This window comes from Anastrepha ludens, chromosome X (genome assembly GCF_028408465.1).
Source record: "Anastrepha ludens isolate Willacy chromosome X, idAnaLude1.1, whole genome shotgun sequence".
NCBI lineage: Eukaryota > Metazoa > Arthropoda > Insecta > Diptera > Tephritidae > Anastrepha > Anastrepha ludens.
This window is the reverse complement of record NC_071503.1, coordinates 25,604,638-25,623,833: the sequence shown is the minus strand read 5'-3', so window position 1 is coordinate 25,623,833 and position 19,196 is coordinate 25,604,638. Positions and strand designations below refer to the sequence as shown.

The 19,196-nt window shown below is 35.8% G+C and overlaps 1 protein-coding gene across 1 annotated transcript in view; it reads left to right on the top strand.

Annotated features, from left to right (window-relative positions):
• LOC128869304 (tau-tubulin kinase homolog Asator-like) overlaps positions 1 to 19,196 on the top strand; it is a 161,076-nt gene that overhangs the window by 128,259 nt on the left and 13,621 nt on the right. The window contains exons 5-6 of the mRNA XM_054111833.1: positions 12,304 to 12,397; positions 12,461 to 12,744. Of these exons, the coding sequence (XP_053967808.1) occupies positions 12,304 to 12,397; positions 12,461 to 12,744 (378 nt within the window). The remainder of the gene's footprint in view (positions 1 to 12,303; positions 12,398 to 12,460; positions 12,745 to 19,196) is intronic.

The window sequence follows — 19,196 nt, the reverse complement described above, 5'->3', positions numbered from 1 at the left end:
CAAATTTACACATACTTTTTTCATTCATTTAATAAAGAAATGCAATGTACGTTAATATTTTCTGGCTAGTTATATTATATGTACGCGAAATAGCGATAGTATAATTTTACGTATTGTGGATACATATTTTCATGTGAATACGAGTATATATTAAACGTATTAAAAAAAAAACGTAATTGCTTGAGAGTTTAGTCATCTGTTCTCCACTTCTATATTTCTTGTTTTTTTCGCAAATGGCAAAGTGGAGCCGAATCGAGAGCAACTTTTATTATCAACCCATATACAAATTTATGGCTAGGATTCCTTGCGATGGCCCGTTTGCTTTTTTGTGTGAAATATTAGAAATTTTCCGAAGAAACTCAAAACAAATGTTGGTTTAGTGTTTATTTTGCTACAACTAGCACCAGCACTATTTAGTTAGTAATAGTTTTTAACTTACTTGTTTGAAAAATTTTCTCTTTTATCTTCACCAAATTTTGATATAATATGTGCACTTATTACATTTATTTTAATCATTTTAACAACTGTGTAACATTCACTTTTCAAACAGTTTTTATTTATATATTGTACATATTAGGCCGGGTCGATTTGTGGGGAGGCAAAAAAATCGCCCTTTGCTCTGTGAAAATCATATTCTAGGGATCAAAATAAGAAACTTTGCCGAAAGAACCATACCTCTAAAACGAATTTCGATGACCCCCAATTTGGGTCGAACTTTTAGTGTCTTTTGTGGGGAAGCAAAAAAATCGCCCATTGCTCTGTGAAAATCATATTCTAGGGATCAAAATAAGAAACTTTGCCGAAGGAACCATACCTCTAAAACGAATTCTGATGCCCCCCAATTTGGGTCGAACTTTTTAGTTTCTTTTCTCACGCAAAGGCCAAAAATGGTGATATTTTGAAATGATTGTATGGGCAACTCCCCAGGGGAGTTCCAGGGGGTGTGCCACTGGCATGGGTGGATCGGCCGTCCAAAGTTAGTAGGGGTCGGTCATACATTTGGACTCGATTGGAGCACTCTAAATGGGTCAAAGTGGGATTTTTCGTTCGACCCAAGTTGGGGGACATCAGAATTCGTTTTAGAAGTATGGTTCCTTCGGCAAAGTTTCTTATTTTGATCCCTAGAATACGATTTTCACAGAGCAATGAGCGATTTTTAAATCGGCCCGCCCTAATACATATACTATAAATTAACAATTTAAATTGCATATATTATATGTATAAATAACAAAACTCCTGACGTGCCAGCCGAGTTAACAATAACTGGAAAGCATGGCTGAAATGGAGTGCCACCAGAAGCCAAAAACAAAAAAAAAGAAACAAATTGAATGCGAATGAAAACAAAGTAACATAGGAAGATGAGTTCTTTTCTGTTAGAATAATGAGGCTTACGACCTCTAAAATGTATATATTGAGTTTATATATAAAGGATGATCAGATGGCGATGTACTTTTTCCAAAAGGGTTTTTTGACGGATCAAACGTTACTACTGTCAAACTAAATACATTTTACTTACAGTATTCATTGACATTTCATTATGAAAACACTTACGCCTCCACAACGGTTACAAATCGTACAATTGTATTACGAATATCGACGTTCCATGAAACTTATGGTGTTCAGCGATGAGGCCCATTTTTGGCCCCGAAGCCATTCAAAAACAGCCATTGCATCCATTGAAAACAACTGTTTGGCCCATATTTCTTCAAAGATGCTGGCGCTGATTTAACAGTGAATGGCGAAGACTATCGCGCGATGATAAACCACTTTTTGATGCCGGAAATTCAAGTCCGTGATCTCGACAACATATGGTTCCAACAAGACCGCGCTACTTGCCATAGAGTCCGTGAAACAATGGATTTACTATCAGGTTGTTTAATAAGTTTTGCGGTTCGATAAGAGAGGGCATTGCTCCTAGCCTAAATTGTTTTTGTTATGTTACACTCTTCATATAAACGTAATATATGTGAAGTTTCATTTCAATCTGTAAATTTATTCTTTCATTACAAGCCATTTCGGTATTAACGTGTCACAGTATTTTCTACAATGCAAAAAATCTAGTATCGTGCGGTGATTGAACTTTTGCAATATTTTTGGAAGTTTTAAAAGCAACGGAAATTTATGAACGAATGTTGAAAGTGTATAGAGACTTTTCGCCATCAATTAGTACAATAGAAAGATGGGTTGCTGAATTTAAACGTGAAGGTTGGAAGACAATCCACGTCAAGGATATCTAAAAACGGCAACAACACCAGAAATCGTAAGAAAAATATAGGATATCGTATTGAAAAATGGTCAACTGACTGAAGAGATTTTGTAGAAGCCCATCTCTTTGGGCAGTGTAAGAAAAAATTTTGGCTGAAGTATTGGGTTTCAGAAAGCTGTGTGCACAGTGAGTGCCGCATTCGCTAACAGTGGAACAAAAACACATTCGAATGCGACTTTCATGCAACATTTTGAGCGTTTTCGAAAGGATAAAGTGGATTTTGTGCGTGGATTCATCACTATGGATGAGATTTGGGTCTATCACCATGATCCTAAATCAAAGCAAGATGCTTAAGAGTGACGTGAACCTGGTTCTTCGGCTCTGAAACGAGTTCGTGTCCAGAAATCGGCCAAGAAAGTGTTAGCATCAGTTTGTTAGGATGCGAAAGGAATTTTGTTTGTGGATTACTTGCAAACTGGTAAAACAATAAATTTCTGACTATTATTGTTACTATTTGGATCAAGGCAAGTAAAAAATTTGTGAAAAAAGACACAGTTTGCAAAAGAAAAAAATATTTTTCATCAGGACAACGCACCGTGTCACGAGAGCATTTTGACAATAGCAAAATCCATGAATTAAAGTTCGTATTGTTAGAGCATCCACCGTATTCACCAGATGTGTCCCCTAGCGACTTCCATCTGTTTTCAGACCTAAACAAATTTAAGCGTGGAAAGCGTTTTTCATCAGATGATGAGGTCATAAGAGCTGTGGAAGCGTATTTTGCAACCCTTCCAGTTTCTCACTTCAGGGAGGGAATTAATATATTGGAATCTCATTGGAACACGTGTATTGATGCTCTGGGAGACTGTACTGAATAACAAAGTTCATTTTAAACCTCAAAATTGTGTTTTTCTTAACGTACCGCAAAACTTATTGAACAACCTAGTACGTCGTCGTTTAAGGAATTGGAAGCCAACATTCCTAAAGTTATTTACGAGATACCGAAGTCCTCCAGAGATTCATTCAAAATTGGTATTTACGGATGACCGAATTACGGCGCAGTTGCGGTCAACATTTGAAAGGGATTATCTTTAAAAAATAAATGTCTTGAATGGTTATACACAAAAATAATAAAGATTAGGAAAATCACTTTGTAATGATTGCATTACATACGAGTAGGTATGGTAAAAGTGCAAATGAGATTTACGAATTGCTGAAAAAAATTAATATTTTGAGAATGTTTGTTTACCGCGCGATCAATCGTTTGTCCCAAAGAAAGTCTGTCTGAAATGACAGACAGAAAAGAACCATGACCAGTACAGCCATAAAAGCCGTTCGAGAAAATATTTTCCAGGAATATGAACTATCGACTAGATCCATATCAAGACTAGTTAGAAATGATTCCCACTTGAAAGACTTCCGTCCCTCAACTGTCACCTTTTTACAACACGCTTGAAGAAAATTAGACTTGATAGATGCAAGTATTCGGTGGCACGCTGTCAACGGGAATGAAAATATTATTTTCACAGATGAGAAAATTTTCAGTGTTGAAGAAGTTTTTAATAAGCAAAACGACGAAATCTATGCTACTGCTTCTAAAGACGCAAAAAATGTTGTTCTAAGAATTCACCGTGGCCACCATCCAGTCTTTGTAATAGTTTGGTGTCTTGTAAAAGCGTTACATCTCCTCATTTTTCCGAAAATATCGATGGAAACCGTGCGTGCCGCAATAGCTGAATGGCCTAATCGTTTGAAGGCTTGTGTAAAATCAAATGGTGCCCATTTCGAATGAAAATAAAATCTTTGTTTTAATATTTAAATAATTAAATAAATCTAACTTAACTGTTATAATTTCATATCTTATCTAATCTCATAACGGAATCAACTTCTAACAGAACTTATGGTAGGACTAAGTATATACATATACAAATATAATAGAGATATGAACCATACAATTTCGTATTTTTATTCTTTTATTATATTTTGTGGTGTTTTAAACTGTTTATTTTTAAGGTCAGGCATCACTTCTGCCTTTTGCAATAACCAAAAGAATTGTTGCTAAATTTTACAAACTTTCATATCAATAAACTTAAAAATTATAATTTTCCTAAGGGTGGGGTTTCCACTTTTAGATTGTAGAAAATGCCCTCTGTCACAAACTTTGCCTACAAACCGCTCTGCTTGTGTGTTTATTCCATTAGTGAACATTTTTGACAGTGAACGCTGCATAGCATTGGGTTCTACTTTACCGGAATGACTCGGGTTTTTCCCGACCAAGGGCTGCCGCCCCAGTAAACTAGCCCTGTCTAGTGAACCGTTTAGAACCCCTCCGCTTACGTCACAGGTGCAATTCTATGCAGCAATCTTGTTCCAAGTACTTCTCCTCAGTGCTGGTATTGAATCCAACTCTGGGACAAAGGTATTCTATTCCTGCGTATGCCATAAACGTCTCCACCCGAACTACACCTCGGTTAGGTGCTATAAGTGCAACGTGTGGAGCTACCTTTAGACCTGTTCAGTGGGGTTGGTCTACATGGTATGTGGCCACGTGTTGCTCCCGCCTCCAGGCGTCCAGGCTTATAGGCCCGCACTACCAACCGCCTCCACAACCCATACCTCCACGGTAAGGAGCCTATCGGCGCAATACAACTTCCCCAACACAGCCCACCTCCTTTCCTCTTGCTCCAACCCCAGTGCGAGGACAAACCAGCGGATCTTGATCCCCCGCAAAGTCTGTTCCGTGTGTCAGACCGGAATGCCTCGGAGCCTGGCATCAGTCAAATACAATTTTTGCAATGGCTGCTGCTACTTTCGGAGATGCTCTGGCCTGCGCACCGCCCGTGAGTGGACAACTGAACACGTTGCTCTGCAGAGCTTTGCACCCGAAAGCGCCCAACAACAACAGCGGAAGGCACAGCAGGCCCCACGTAGGCAACCACGTGGGTCCCTCACACACTGAGTTGCAACAGCCTTGCCGAGAAGCTTCAAGCGTTAGACGAGCAAATACGAGCAAATAATATCCTTTTTATTTGTTGACTATTCGAACTCAAATTGAACTGTGCATTTTAATAAAAATTTTTTTTATACATTGTAAAAAAAGAAAGAAGGAAAGTTTTCTCGTTTTGCATTTAAAACTACTCATACAGGAGAGGGCGGGTGCCCTAGCTACTCTGCTATACATACATATATGTGACCTGGTCTATGAAAAGGTACCTTACGTGTCAAAAAATCATTTTTCACTTTTTTGTTGATTCGAATAGTGTGTGGAAGGCTCTTTAAAATGGTGAAAACCAGAAAGTCATAATTTGTTTAAAAGTTTGCTAAAAGTAAAAAAAAAGAAAATTACAAATACGAAAATACAAAAGCTATCTTATTTTTTAAAACGATTTATGCGATTTGCATTAACTTTTTCTTATTTATTTATATATAAAAAAATATTTTTCACTGCTTCTGTAATTTTATTGATACTGTGATCTATACTGAAGAAAATAAACCAAACCGGATTGAAAAATATTAATATTTAAAAAAGTTTAAAGGGTTTTTAGAAGTTTAAACTTTAACTGCTGTTTTCTCAAACTTGTTTTCGCACGTAAGGTACCTATTCGTAGACCAGGTCACATATATACCTATTTATAATAGGGTGTCCCTTATATGACAAAATAATTGTTTTCTAATTTGGAAATGTATACCCTCTATATTTTTTACTAATGCTATAAGATGCGCATTCATATATAATATAATTTTACCTTTCCAGCGTAGTTGCAACCAGTGCCGACACAAAATTTCAAAATTTAGTAAATCTCATGTTTTGTCCTGATATTTCGGTCTGCTATAAAATCTCTATAAATGCAAAAAATTAAGAGAATAAAACTAAAAATTAAATAAGATGAACATTAATATTTAATTAAAAACATGAAGTAACAACAATCAGTCAGGATAACTTCTTTTTAGAGTAGTATTTTTACAGTCCGGATACAGTTTTCTATGTTCCTGGACATAGCCCAGCAAGAACTGTTAATGTTCTTCTTCAGCCGTGATAAGTCCATTAGAATCTTGCATTAATTTAACAGCCCTTTCAGCAGTATCATTCACAACTCTCAAATGACTCATTCTTGTTTTAGCTTCCAGAAAAGCAGCATTATTGTCCCAAGGAGATACATCTTCCTTTAGAAAAGTGTCGTCGATCTACAGTCTGAAATTTGTCTAAAAAAATAAGAAAAAAAGTGAAAAAACAAAAAAAAAAATAATCAACAAAAAATTAAAAATACCACAAAAAGTCAATTTAACTTACCAAAAACAACTTTTGCATCAGTTCTTCCTTCGATGGGTAATAACGTTTGCTAAAATTTGAGGTTTTGTCCCTGTTGAAGGTGCCAATCATTTTATTTTTAGTTAATTTATCAACTTCATTAACAAACACTGATTGAATGACTGTCTCTTCACATAAATACCACAATGTTTGACTAAACTTGCTTATAGAAGCTTTAGAAATTGTTGCGTCAACTTTTTCGTACTCTTTTAACATCTCCAAGGAGCGCAAATCTTGATTAGATTACATACAATATCGCATCAAATAAGCAAACATCGTGTAGAGGCTGTTTTTCCTTCGCAGTCATTCTGCACGCCATTTAGCGTGCCTGATATATAGCTCCGAGGGGCCTTAGTTTTATTTTTCCTCTCTGTCTCCTGCTAAAAAAATTACGCACAGTTCGACCAATTCACGGTAGTCATCTCTTACAAGACCTTTAACTCTGCCTTATAAAATATTAACAAAGATGTCTGTCTTGGCGACACGTTATTTTATGAAATGTTACTACAATCAATGTTTTTGCAATTTTCCCTGAATTCTGGAATATCTCGGTTTCAAAGACAGCTTTTAGGACCAATCCATAAACATAATGACGACAGGCGAAAAGCAGCAATTCTCTTCCTAAAGTTTGCTCCGAAAAAGCACAAGTTCCATTGAAACAGCCAGTATTAGAAGCGGTCGTGCCGCAGCACTCTATTTGTACTTTATCCTGCAGGTTCCAGTCAAAGAGAGCTTTTGATACGGCCTTAGCTTGATGTTTTCTAGAATAACTCTCTAGTTTTGATATTGTAGGAAACTGTTTTCTATCGTCAAACGAAGCAATAACCGGCAAACGTTCTTCTCTTGAACTTCGTACATCCAACCCGAATGAATTGTGACTACTTCGGGTACATTGTTTTGGAAGTCAGATTATATTGCTTCTGCCCTTGATTTTCTAGTTTCAGTACGAATTTGTTGGATCGAGGATTTGTTAATAGGGAAATCGTCGCTACCAAGACCAAGATGATGCAACAGCCAGTGATTCTCTTAGTCTTACAACCTTTTCCTCTTCTTCCAGTCTTCGTCGTTTAGATCTTTCTTCTTTTTCCTCCATTTTTTTGTCTACACCGCCTAAGCATCCCGGACGACCTAGTTCCACTAAAAAATAATTTATCTTAATCTTAATATACAATTTTTTTGTAACTCTCTCCAAACATGATATAAATCAATAAGTTTCTCTACGCAGTTAGGAAATGCCGTTGTTGGAAATCTTCCTTTTATCCAATATACAAGGTTCCACACTCGAAGTGTAACCAATTAAAAAGGCCATTAATTTAGTTTGGAAAATTACTTTTATTCAATTCAAAATAAAAAATGTGTTAAAATAATACAAAATTAAGAATCGATTTACCTTTGTTCGATGTGACCAACTTTTGCTTTTGCATTTCTCAGCGCCTCGAGACTGGTGAATCTTTTACTCCGGGCCTTGCTCTCCAAAATAAGCCAAAGAGAATAATCCATCGGCTTCGTGCCTGGTGAATTTGTGAGCCATTGTGTGACCGTTATGAAGTTCGAAACGTTGTTTTTTAGGCATTCTTGGCTAACTCGAGCTTTGTGATATTGTGCCGAGTCCTGTTGAAACATGGTCCATGGTCTGCCACCGAAAAGTTTGTCTGCCCACGGCTTCATAACAACCTCCAGAATACTTTCCCGATAATATTTCGCATTTACCTTGACGCCAGGCCCGATGAAAACGATTGGAGAGCGCCCATCTGCGCCTCCTGGTTGCCAATCGATGACTAAAATTCTCGCATAAACGGTCGGTCAAATAAACCCTATCATTTTGGGAGTTTGCGAATTGCTAAATTTGAAATATTTTCTCGTCAGAAAACACAATCTTCGGAAATTTACCATATTCGGCCAAGCGAAGCAACTCCTTCGCTCTCTCAAGTCTGATTTTTTGCTGTTTTGGTGTCATGCGTCTTTTGAATCTTGTTAGGCTTGACTTTGAGATCATTTTACAGTATACGGTGGATGCTACGGTCAGATATTTTCAGTTCTTCACCATTTGATTTACACTTCGTCGGGGACTTCGCTCAAGTCGCTTCTTTACGTTTTGAACCATTTCACGTGACATTGCAGCCTTTTGATGATCACCTCCATGACGTTTCGCGATCCTACCAGTATTATTGTAACCAGTAATGGTGCGATAAACAAAAACTTTTTTTCCTGTAAAGTACTCGATCTCAAGAACCGTTGCTGGTTGTGATTTTCCAGACAAATGTAATGCAATCATACTATTACGTTTGATTACTGATTTTCTTTGTTCGCGTTTACTCTCGGCAAAATGCTTCCACATGCTGGTAAACAATACTCTGGACTGTCATTTAGCCAACTAACAGACAGCTGATGACCATGCATCTGAAGTTGGTTACACTTCACAATATTTGCACTTTGACTAAAAGTACGTTCACATATGCAGTAAATAAAAATAAATCCACAAAATTAATCTACCCGTTCCAATATGGCAGATTACGCCCAAAATTGATAATCAGCTGTCAAAACTGTTTTGAAAGGTTTTTCTTCATAGAAATTGGTTTGGTGGAAATTTTGGAGTTTTAGTTTGTTGAACTATTATTAACAATATGAAGAAAAGACAAGGAGAAGGAATATCTAATTTAATTGCGCAATTGGCTGCTAGTAATAAACAGTCGGATGAAATCCGTAAACGACGTTAACTGAAGTTTCAAAACATTATGGCAGCAATACGCATTCGAAATTCGATATTACATTTTATAATAAGTAATAAGAGGACAAAGCGTTTATAGACACGTTTTTTTCTGTAATATGAATACATAGTTAATAATAGCTAACAATAATTTTAGAATTATGAGTACAAATGTGTTTTCTTTACCGGCATCATTTTGTCCACAATAATTTGGCTTAAATAATTTCGCTGTCAGATGAAGAACATTCCATTAGCTGGCAATTCACAAATTTTAATTCGCGTTTACTTTTACTTTGCGATCAGCTGTTTTTCTCACTTACAAATTCTTACAAGTAAAAATTTATCCAGTAAAAACTTGCAACTTCCCCTCAAAATGAAATGTCGTTTTGCTTCCTCACTTTTCCCTGCCTTGCAAGTTTTTTGGGTACATGAAAACCAAAACGTGATAATTTGAAACAATTGTTACAAACTATTTGCTTCATGAACAGACCTATTGTCTATAACATAGAAAACACAGGGTTGTATGTAAAAAAGTATGGTTATAATCTAGGATTATTTTATAAACTCAGATTTAGGGAGAGAAATTATGTATGGGTAATCTCGCTTTTTAATTACGGATTGGGAGTTATGCACGAAAAAGTATATGTGAACGTAGTGAGTTTAACCTGACGAATATTGTAAAATAGGACTGAGTGAACTTGTCGATTAGATGGTAGTTTTGCACCATTTATTTCATAGGTAGGCAATCCGATAAGGAAAATATTTTGTTTGTCACTCCGTAATTGCACTGACATGTTTACACACTAAACAATGGAGCACTAATAATCTCAAAAATCATAAATAAAGCATTTAGTTACAAGTCACAGCACAGTACTCATGCAACTTGGATGGACAAGTTTAAATCGTAAGTCGGCACGAGTTATCGTTTATAAATCGAGGTAATATTTTTTTCTAGACAATATAGGGCTATTACGAAACTTTTAAGAAGGTATGCGTAAAAATATATTGAACTTTAAATTTAAGGGCCACTCTAATATATACATAGATATATTATATAATTGGCATTGTGGTTGCGTGTTGATATTTTTTCACAAATGGAGGGTCTTACAGTCGCCTCCGAATGACAGATTGTTTTTTACGATGAGGTCTTTCGTAGCAGAAATTCACTGGAAAGTTTGTCAAGTAGCAGCACTGTTATTTGAAAAAACTATAGTTCTTAGAATTAATAGGCTTTTGCGTCTGATATCTATCATATTCCGTCGCAGAAAGATTTTCATCTTTTTGATAAAATACATTTTTGTTCCTTAATTGTGTTTTTCTTTTTCATATAAAGAATGATCAAATAAACAATCCATATCAAATTAACATCTCTGCAACAGTAAACACCATCACTGAAAAACTGTTTTCTTTTCAAGGTTTTGGCTACTGTACATTGTACATCAGTAATATATAAGACGAATATTATTTACCATTAACAAGATAACATAAAGTATCGTGACTTTTTCCCAAATAATGTTTTGAATATATAAGAAGTACTCTTTTATGCTACTTGCTCGTTTCTTAAATTAATAAATTATTGTTTCACCTCAAAGAAATTCAAAATCTTTATAGAGCTTGTTTCTACGTTATTAGCACACAATTCTTTTTGTTCATGTGATAACGGTTTAGGCGATTTTGGCTGAGTTTAACAATTCGCCCCTATCGTCTTCTGCAGAATCTTTCTCTCGAACACTCCATATGACGTCTCATCGGATGTTGTCATGGCCCAAGCAATAGAACGGGTATGATGAGAGACTTCCAAGTTTGTCGTCGAGAGTGCTTTACTACTCAATTGCATACTTAGTCAAAAGTAGTATTTATTGGCAAGAAAGAACCTCCAATGAGTTTCAACGTTGATATTATTATCGGTGTTGATTCTGGTTCGTAAATAAACGGAGTTTCTTACCACCTCGAAATTATTACTGTTAACAGTGATGTGGGTGCCTATACGCGAGTCCGCCAACTGTTTGTAAGTTCTAGACATGTACAGTTTTTTCACCATCAGGTTAAAGACGGTATAACCCTTAAGAAATGGTTAAATTGAATGGCATATTTATTGTTGATTTGTGTCCCCTCCATACAATTGTTGTTTTTAAGAATTCATTTATGTGGTTACATATGTAAATTCGAATCTTGTATGAAAGCCAGTTAAGAGCACATGCTTGTGTACATGTATATAGTATATACGAATATATTTTTTTCAATTAATGAGAGGCTTCCTTTACAACGTTACTGTAATATTAGTGTATAAATATAATATATAGTATATATATACACATATTTTTTATTTTAATAGTTGCGTAATTTGTTTCGAATTCCGCAACATTGGTTTGGTCCTTTTAAATCGCTGTTTTGAAATATTATATTTTGATTTATTTCACGGAATTTAAATTTTTTAAATTGTAATGGCAGTTCGTTCTATATTCTCATTTAATATGCCATGCCCCATCCTCACCGCCAATTATACAATAATAAAATTTTACAACTAAGAACTATTGATTAATATCCGTAACACAAATATTGAATTTTTTAATAAAACAACAACTAATTGAGTTTAACATTTAAATACCTAATATTTCAAGGAATCTCAGTCAAAATTTTTGTACTTCGTAAACATATTTATATAAAGTATATTTGTAAATATTAAATAACAAAACAACCTTTAAATGTAACAAATGAAATTTTTTATTCTGAAATGTACATTTCTTTCTTATTAAAAATGCTCACTATTTTAACATTTTTTTAATATGGAAATCCGCTGAATAGTCACAAAACTTAATTTGTGTCGAAAACGGTTATGTAAACCAATATCCCATGTACCGAAAAGTATTCAACTCCTGACGAAAATTTGGTATTCAATCGAATAATACTGATAATCAGAAAAAGTTTGTAGTGGAAAACGTGCGTCAACTTACAGTTTACTAGAATAAGTACCTGTTCTTCTATTAATGTGCAATTTTAACGACAATAAAACATTAAAATCAAAGATTTAGAAAGATTTTCCTAGAATTTGATAAAACTCGTAACAATGTTTTTTTACAGCTTTACGAAGAAGGCGGGAGTCAGATAAGCACGTTACTGATCCTTGTCAATTAAGCCTACGCTTTGCAAGACCACGATCCCGTCATGCTATTAGGTAATGTCTTTGATTTTTAGTAACGATTTTTGAATTTGAGTTATGTTCTACGTTTTTTTACAGGACTCGTGGTATACCTACATTTTTATTAGGACACTTCGAAGACCAGTCATTGGATAACAGTGAAGAATTTCAAGCCCAATCGCAGACTGGAAAAATTAACGAGCATAATTCTGAAACTAACATTCGCACTTCAAATTCCAGTAATCGGCACCATTCTCAAAGACAAATACAAAAGCAAGACACGACACCCCTTTTACATAACGAGGAAGAGTTATTGTGCAACACGGTTGCAGAACTGAAATCATCGGAAAATACGATTAACAATGATATTACACCGCCACCAGGTGCTCCAAAATTAGAAAATAGTGCTCGCTTACGCCGATATAGACATAACATAGATTAAAACTTAAAGTCTGGTAAATAATGCCTAGTAAATTACAATTAGTCATTAGCCATATTTTTTTAATTTATATCCACCTGTATTATTAATCAATGATCCATATACTAAGATACCTATATTCGTTCGAAATTTCTGCTTTCGAAGCCCATACCTTAAAGTCGCGTATGAGACTTGAATTAAAACAAATTAAATGCTTATTCTACAAATAGAGCTTTATTTAAGATGCTATTTCTATCATAATTTTTAACTATGCAAAACACTTATTAAAGGGTTATATACAGTTAGAAGAAAAGCGAATTTTCCATAATTTTTTCTGACTTTTAAATTTATTGATCTAAAAATTTGTACACATAACATCACATATTAGTCTTTTAACTGTGCTTAAAGACTTAGAATTAGAATTACACTGCCCTGCAAATTTCAATTTTTCTGATGCGAATAAGATGTGACCTAGTGTTCCCGAAGGGAATTTTCGCGCTGAGCACGAATCCGAGTTCAAAAATTTTCCATCACGTCAGGTTTTCAAAAAAAAAGGGGGTTGAAACCCCTAAAAATAGCGTATTTGGCCATTTTTCAAAAATTGTGGAGCAGAACCCTGACGTGTTACGATCTTCGTTATTGTCAGTAATTGAAGGTTGAACTTTGCTCTTTGAAATAAGCCAAAACCCAAATTGTTCGTATGGACCCTTAGAGTAGGGGGTGTACTTATGTCTATGGGGGTAGGGAAAAAAATGAACATAGGAACTTATCTACACCCAAGATAAGATATAATGAAAAGTGCAGGGAATCTGACTACAGGTTTGTAATCAGCGACACTAAATACCTTAGGAACACTGCACTTTTCATTATATCTTATCTTGGGTGTAGATAAGTTCCTATGTTCATTTTTTTCCCTACCCCCATAGACATAAGTACACCCCCTACTCTAAGGGTCCATGCGAACAATTTGGGTTTTGGCTTATTTCAAAGAGCAAAGTTCAACCTTCAATTACTGACAATAACGAAGATCGTAGCACGTTAGGGTTCTGCTCCACAATTTTTGAAAAATGGCCAAATACGCTATTTTTAGGGGTTTCAACCCCCTTATTCTCGAAAACCTTACGTGATGGAAAATTTTTGAACTCGGATTCGTGCTTAGCGCGAAAATTCCCTTCGGGATCATTAGGTCCCATCTTATTCGCAAAACCGATGCAGGGCAGTGTTATTATTAAATATTTATTTGGAAAGGAGCTGCAGCTAATTTCCGGGAGCTCCACTCAAAAAAGAAGTTTTGCTGTGATCACTATATCGCTGAACTCGATCCTCTGAAATTAAAAAAACCAAACAGATTTCGTTAGAGTAATGTTAAATCTAGTTTTGTTAAAGTAATGTTAAATCTAGTAATTAACCAAAGGAATAAGCTGAATCAAAATGGCGGTTTCTTAAAAAGAGAATCTATTTTTAACCAAAATTTCGGCCTTCAATTGATTGTAAACAAAGAATATTTATCGGTGAGAAAAAATCTTCGATTAATTACTAAAAAATATATTTAAGAAGCTAAGAAGTGTTAAAATTTTAGACTAATCGTTTAGTCGTTTTCGATTAATGTTGATCACCGACTTTGAAAACACCATTTTGAAAAATTTGCAATTAAAATTTGAAGATGTACTTTCTGTTTCGTATAACATCGAAAATATTCACCGGAACGATATTAAGTTTTCTGTGTATATTCTTAAATAAGAAAATAAAGTTAAAAAAAAAAATAGATTTTTTTTAAATTCAAACTGTGTATAATCCCTTAAGTCAACACAAACATTACGTTGCGATTACCTAGGAGTTTACCCTGCTACCATGTCCAGAACGTAATTGAACTAAAGGTACGCGGGTCTCGCGAGGTAGGGGTAGCTCTTTGTCTGCAGTAGGGGGTGGTGGGACTCCGATAACGGTATTTGGGGGTCGGGAGTTTCGGATGGTGGTGAGAGTCCCCCGAAGAATGTCGTTTAATGTCTGTCTATATTAGGGCGGGACGATTTAAAAATCGCTCATTGCTCTGTGAAAATCGTATTCTAGGGATCAAAATAAGAAACTTTGCCGAAGGAACCATACCTCTAAAACGAATTCTGATGTCCCCCAATTTGGGTCGAACGAAAAATCCCACTTTGACCCATTTAGAGTGCTCCAATCGAGTCCAAATGTATGACCGACCCCCACTAACTTTGGACGACCGATCCACCCATGCCAGTGGCACACCCCGTGGAACTCCCCTGGAGGGTTCCCCATACAATCATTTCAAAATATCACTATTTTTGACCTTTACATGTAAAAATCAGCTAAATGGCTATGTTTTTTCTTTATTTTTATTTATTTATAATAATATTTATTATTCATTTATAATAATATCTATTTTTTCTCTTATGAAATTTATTTAGTCAGAACATATGTAAATGAAAAATTAATTTAAGTGAGTTATAGAAAAGAAACTAAAAAAATTATTGTTTGAAGTCTTTTTTACTTTCAAGTCTGGGCAATTTCGCATGGCTCTCTAATGTCGTCGCCATAACAGCCTCTACATTTTCCGGTATAACCCGTTTGGAAATGCTAGCTAGCAATTCAACATGTCGTTCCGTTCCTTGTATGTGTGATGGAATTTTTGGATCATTAAACGGTGGATCATCTTGATTTAAATATTCTTTCAATGTATCGTACGGAATGCTTCGCGTGAATGGTGGTTCAAATACGATATTTATATCATTCAAATTGATAATTTCCGTATAACTTGTGCAATTAAAGTTTATATCTGGTTTTTTATAAACTCTAAGTTCCATTGGCTCGTCAACATCGGTTCGATAGCGTAGAATTTTCTTGATGGCACAGTCGCGCTTTTCTTTGCTATCATCAAACAACACTGATAACAAGATATTTTCCGAATGCGCATAATATTTTTTTTAATTTTTTTTTTTTATTATTAGTATTTTCATTGCAACTAGTATAACATTACATATATATACTAACGAGCAATTTTTGTGGAGTTTTGTTACAACAAATAATTTGAGTTAATCCTCAGCAAAATACAATTCATACTTTTAACTGATTTTTATTTATTAATTAGTTTAAATCTAGAGGTTTTTTACGTTTGAGCCTTCGTTTCCATTTTGTATTATCGTTAAGAATCGAGGCTTCATTGTTCACATGCTTGCTTAGTCGCTCTGCGTGCGACTTTGCAAATTTCTTTATGGTTGCCGTAACCGAATCAATATTGAGGTCACGTTCTAGATCTTGCGTCCTAATATACCATGGAGCACAAACTGCATGCTTGAGTGCCTTAGTCTGAAATCTTTGTGTATGCGCTGTGTTACTATAGCTGGTGCAACCCCATAGCTGAATCCCATAGGTCCAGATAGGTTTGAGAATTTGTTTGTAAGGCAGTATCTTGTTGGGTGCGGATAACGCTGATTGCTTACCCATTAGCCAATGCATATTTTGGAATTTTAGGTCCAGTTCTTCTCTTTTCTTTTTCACGTGCGCACTCCACCTAAGTTTCGTGTCGAGCGTCATACCTAGATACTTTGCTGTATTAGAGTATGGTACTTTAATGCTGTTTATGTATATTGGCAGGTAGTTGGTCTTTTTGTTTGTAAAGTTGATGTGTACAGACTTTGTTTCGTTGCGCATAATATGAATTATCTTAATAACTTGATTGACAATTTTGCGTAAACGAGGTTCTAGAAATCGTGACCAACCAATGAACTTGAAAAATAATGCACTTCCGTACACGACAGAGCTGTAATACTTGATATTGAAGTACATTGGCTCATAACATTTAATTATAAATTCAACATTCTAAAATTTGCAACTGGATTTTCCGTTGTCACATATAATCGCAATAATCTAGCGGCCTTGGTGAGCCACCGAGAATGTAGAATTTTCCCTGGTTTGACGTTAGCCAGATCCACCGGAATCACACCGCTAGAAATTGCATGGGCCATGTCGTATAAGTACTTCGAATCGGTGGAAAATTCAATTTTTTCTGGAAGCCGTCCACCACCTGAAAATATATAATAATAAAATAATTAAAAATGGTTGACAATTATAATAAATGAGTGATAGCAATAACTTACCGGAAAAGTTTCACAAGTTTCGATTTGACGGCTCAGTTTTCCGGTTGCCGATCTTGGTCCAGTGCTGGTTGATTTATCCAAAGCTTCAAACAAATGCCGAAACGGAAGTTCGTTGAAGTGTAGAAGAAACGAACCAATGCAATGGTCTTTTTAACAGCAATTCGAATCGTCGTATAATTCCACCGTGTGGGCCAGTGTTTGTTGGCTCACCGTCAGTGCATATTCCAATTAATGCATCCAGTGATATATTTTTATCGTTGAAAAAACCATTTAATTTGGTTTTTTTGTATTCAGCGGTTTCATGTTCCAGTCTTACGTAACCAATCAATTCAGAATCGGGTTCTCTCAAAATAACAAGATGAGGTTCTTTTACCATCCTAGTATGATACTTCTCATCAATTTTATCTATCGTTAAAGTATCATCTTTTCTGCCATCGAATGAAAACGCTAACAAAGTGGTATCATCTAACCGTTTTCGAAGCACTTCTTGTCTGTATTTCTCTTTTTCTCTGCGAACTTTCGATTTATCCATGATGAGAGGCTTCCCATGCTTATCTTTAATTTTAAAATCTTGCAAAAGAGCGGTTCCCAATGCTGAGGCTACTCTGTCAGGCACACCAAATCTGTCACATACCAAGGCAAAGTTAAAACAATCCTATCTCTCTGTGTATTGTGAACTTGTGCTTCTATCCATATCTTCTTGAACCGGTGGCGGTGGGTATGTTGAATCATCGGGATCTTGGTATGTTGGCATTGATGACATAGACGTTGCTCCTTGCTCTTCAGTTTCCATCACTAATGCATCCATTGTTAGTCTTCTCTGATTATGTTGATCGTGCATGAACTCTTTGAGGCGTTCGGGAACCCAGCCGCATGCACATGGAGCTGCCTTCAAATCGCATTTACATATTCCAATGTAAAAAATTGTTTCCAGAGATTTTACATACTCTGTAAATTTTTGGGTGTTGTTTCTTCTCTTGATTTGCTCTTGATACTTGTCAAGCAATTTATTTAATTTATTAAGTACACTTTTTTTCAGCATTATTTCCATACCAAGTTTTTCCCAAATTCCAATCAACTTATCTTGTACTTGAATAGTGAATGATTTATGGGAAAACTTTTTTTGTTCTGTTTTAGCACGTTCGCTTAAGTAAAAATAATATCTCAAGATATCCAGATGGGTTGATAAATTAAGATCAGTTAAATCAGTAGACACACCAAAAACAGTAACATCATGCTTGGGTATAAGACTCATTGGGTTTTCGATAGTTGTTGATGTAGTTGCTTCATCTTGCGGTGCAGAGGATGGTGGATTCATTGTAAACTCTTTGATTTGGAATGGTCACTTCACTTATTATTTTTTTTTTAAATATTTTTTTATCTGAAATTAGCTTTTCGCACTTTGAGTTCTTCACAACGACTTAATGCATTCACAAAAACTGTTGCGTTATTATGGTCTACGAGACGAGGTAATAAGAATGAAATGGTAATTTCTATTCTACCTGCTGTGTCTTGTGGTTGCTTAAAAAAAACAACACAAGCAATTTTACGATCCCTAGAATATGATTTTCACAGAGCAATGGTCGATTGTTTTGCCTCCCCACAAATCGACCCGGCCTAGTCTATATACTGATAGGTCTAGTAGTTGCAGTTGTGGTTGGTGCAGGATCTCATTGGTGTAGTCGAAGAGATGTTTTCTGACTTGCCTGGGAGGTGGATTAGGCTCCAGCAAATTTCTGCAGCGATAATTTTACCAGTATTGCCTTTGGAGAAATTGCTTGCCATGCTCCTTGACCGGAAGCATGGAAGCCTCGTTGTGAAGGTGTTGTAGAGGAGAAATCAGGGGGCATCTCGTGCCTGTCCTGATAGCAGTATTTTGGTAGATCTGAAGCTTTGTGCACCACGAATCACTAGGGCCCGGCGATTTAGGCAGGGCAATTTAGTATCGGCCGCCCAATTGCTTTAAATGTCCCCCATTTCTTTGTCTATGCTCCAAGTGCTGCCGGATAGAGATTTGAAGACCTTTTTGCGGTTTTGGACCTTAGTGGCAATTGCGGTTGTATACGCTGAAAAGGAGATTAAACTGTCGAAGGTGACACCCAAAATTTTGGTACTGTTAACGGTCGATATCGGTATGTCGTCGACTTTCACCTTTAGCTGCATTTCATTCCCGGACGCCATTACCGAACAATCGTCAGCAAAGCTCGGTTAATCCAATTGCCACGAAGTATTCCAAAGAAGAACGAAATTCGAATTTAATTTCTAGAAAGTCAGCAATACTCTTCCCAAATGTTAATAG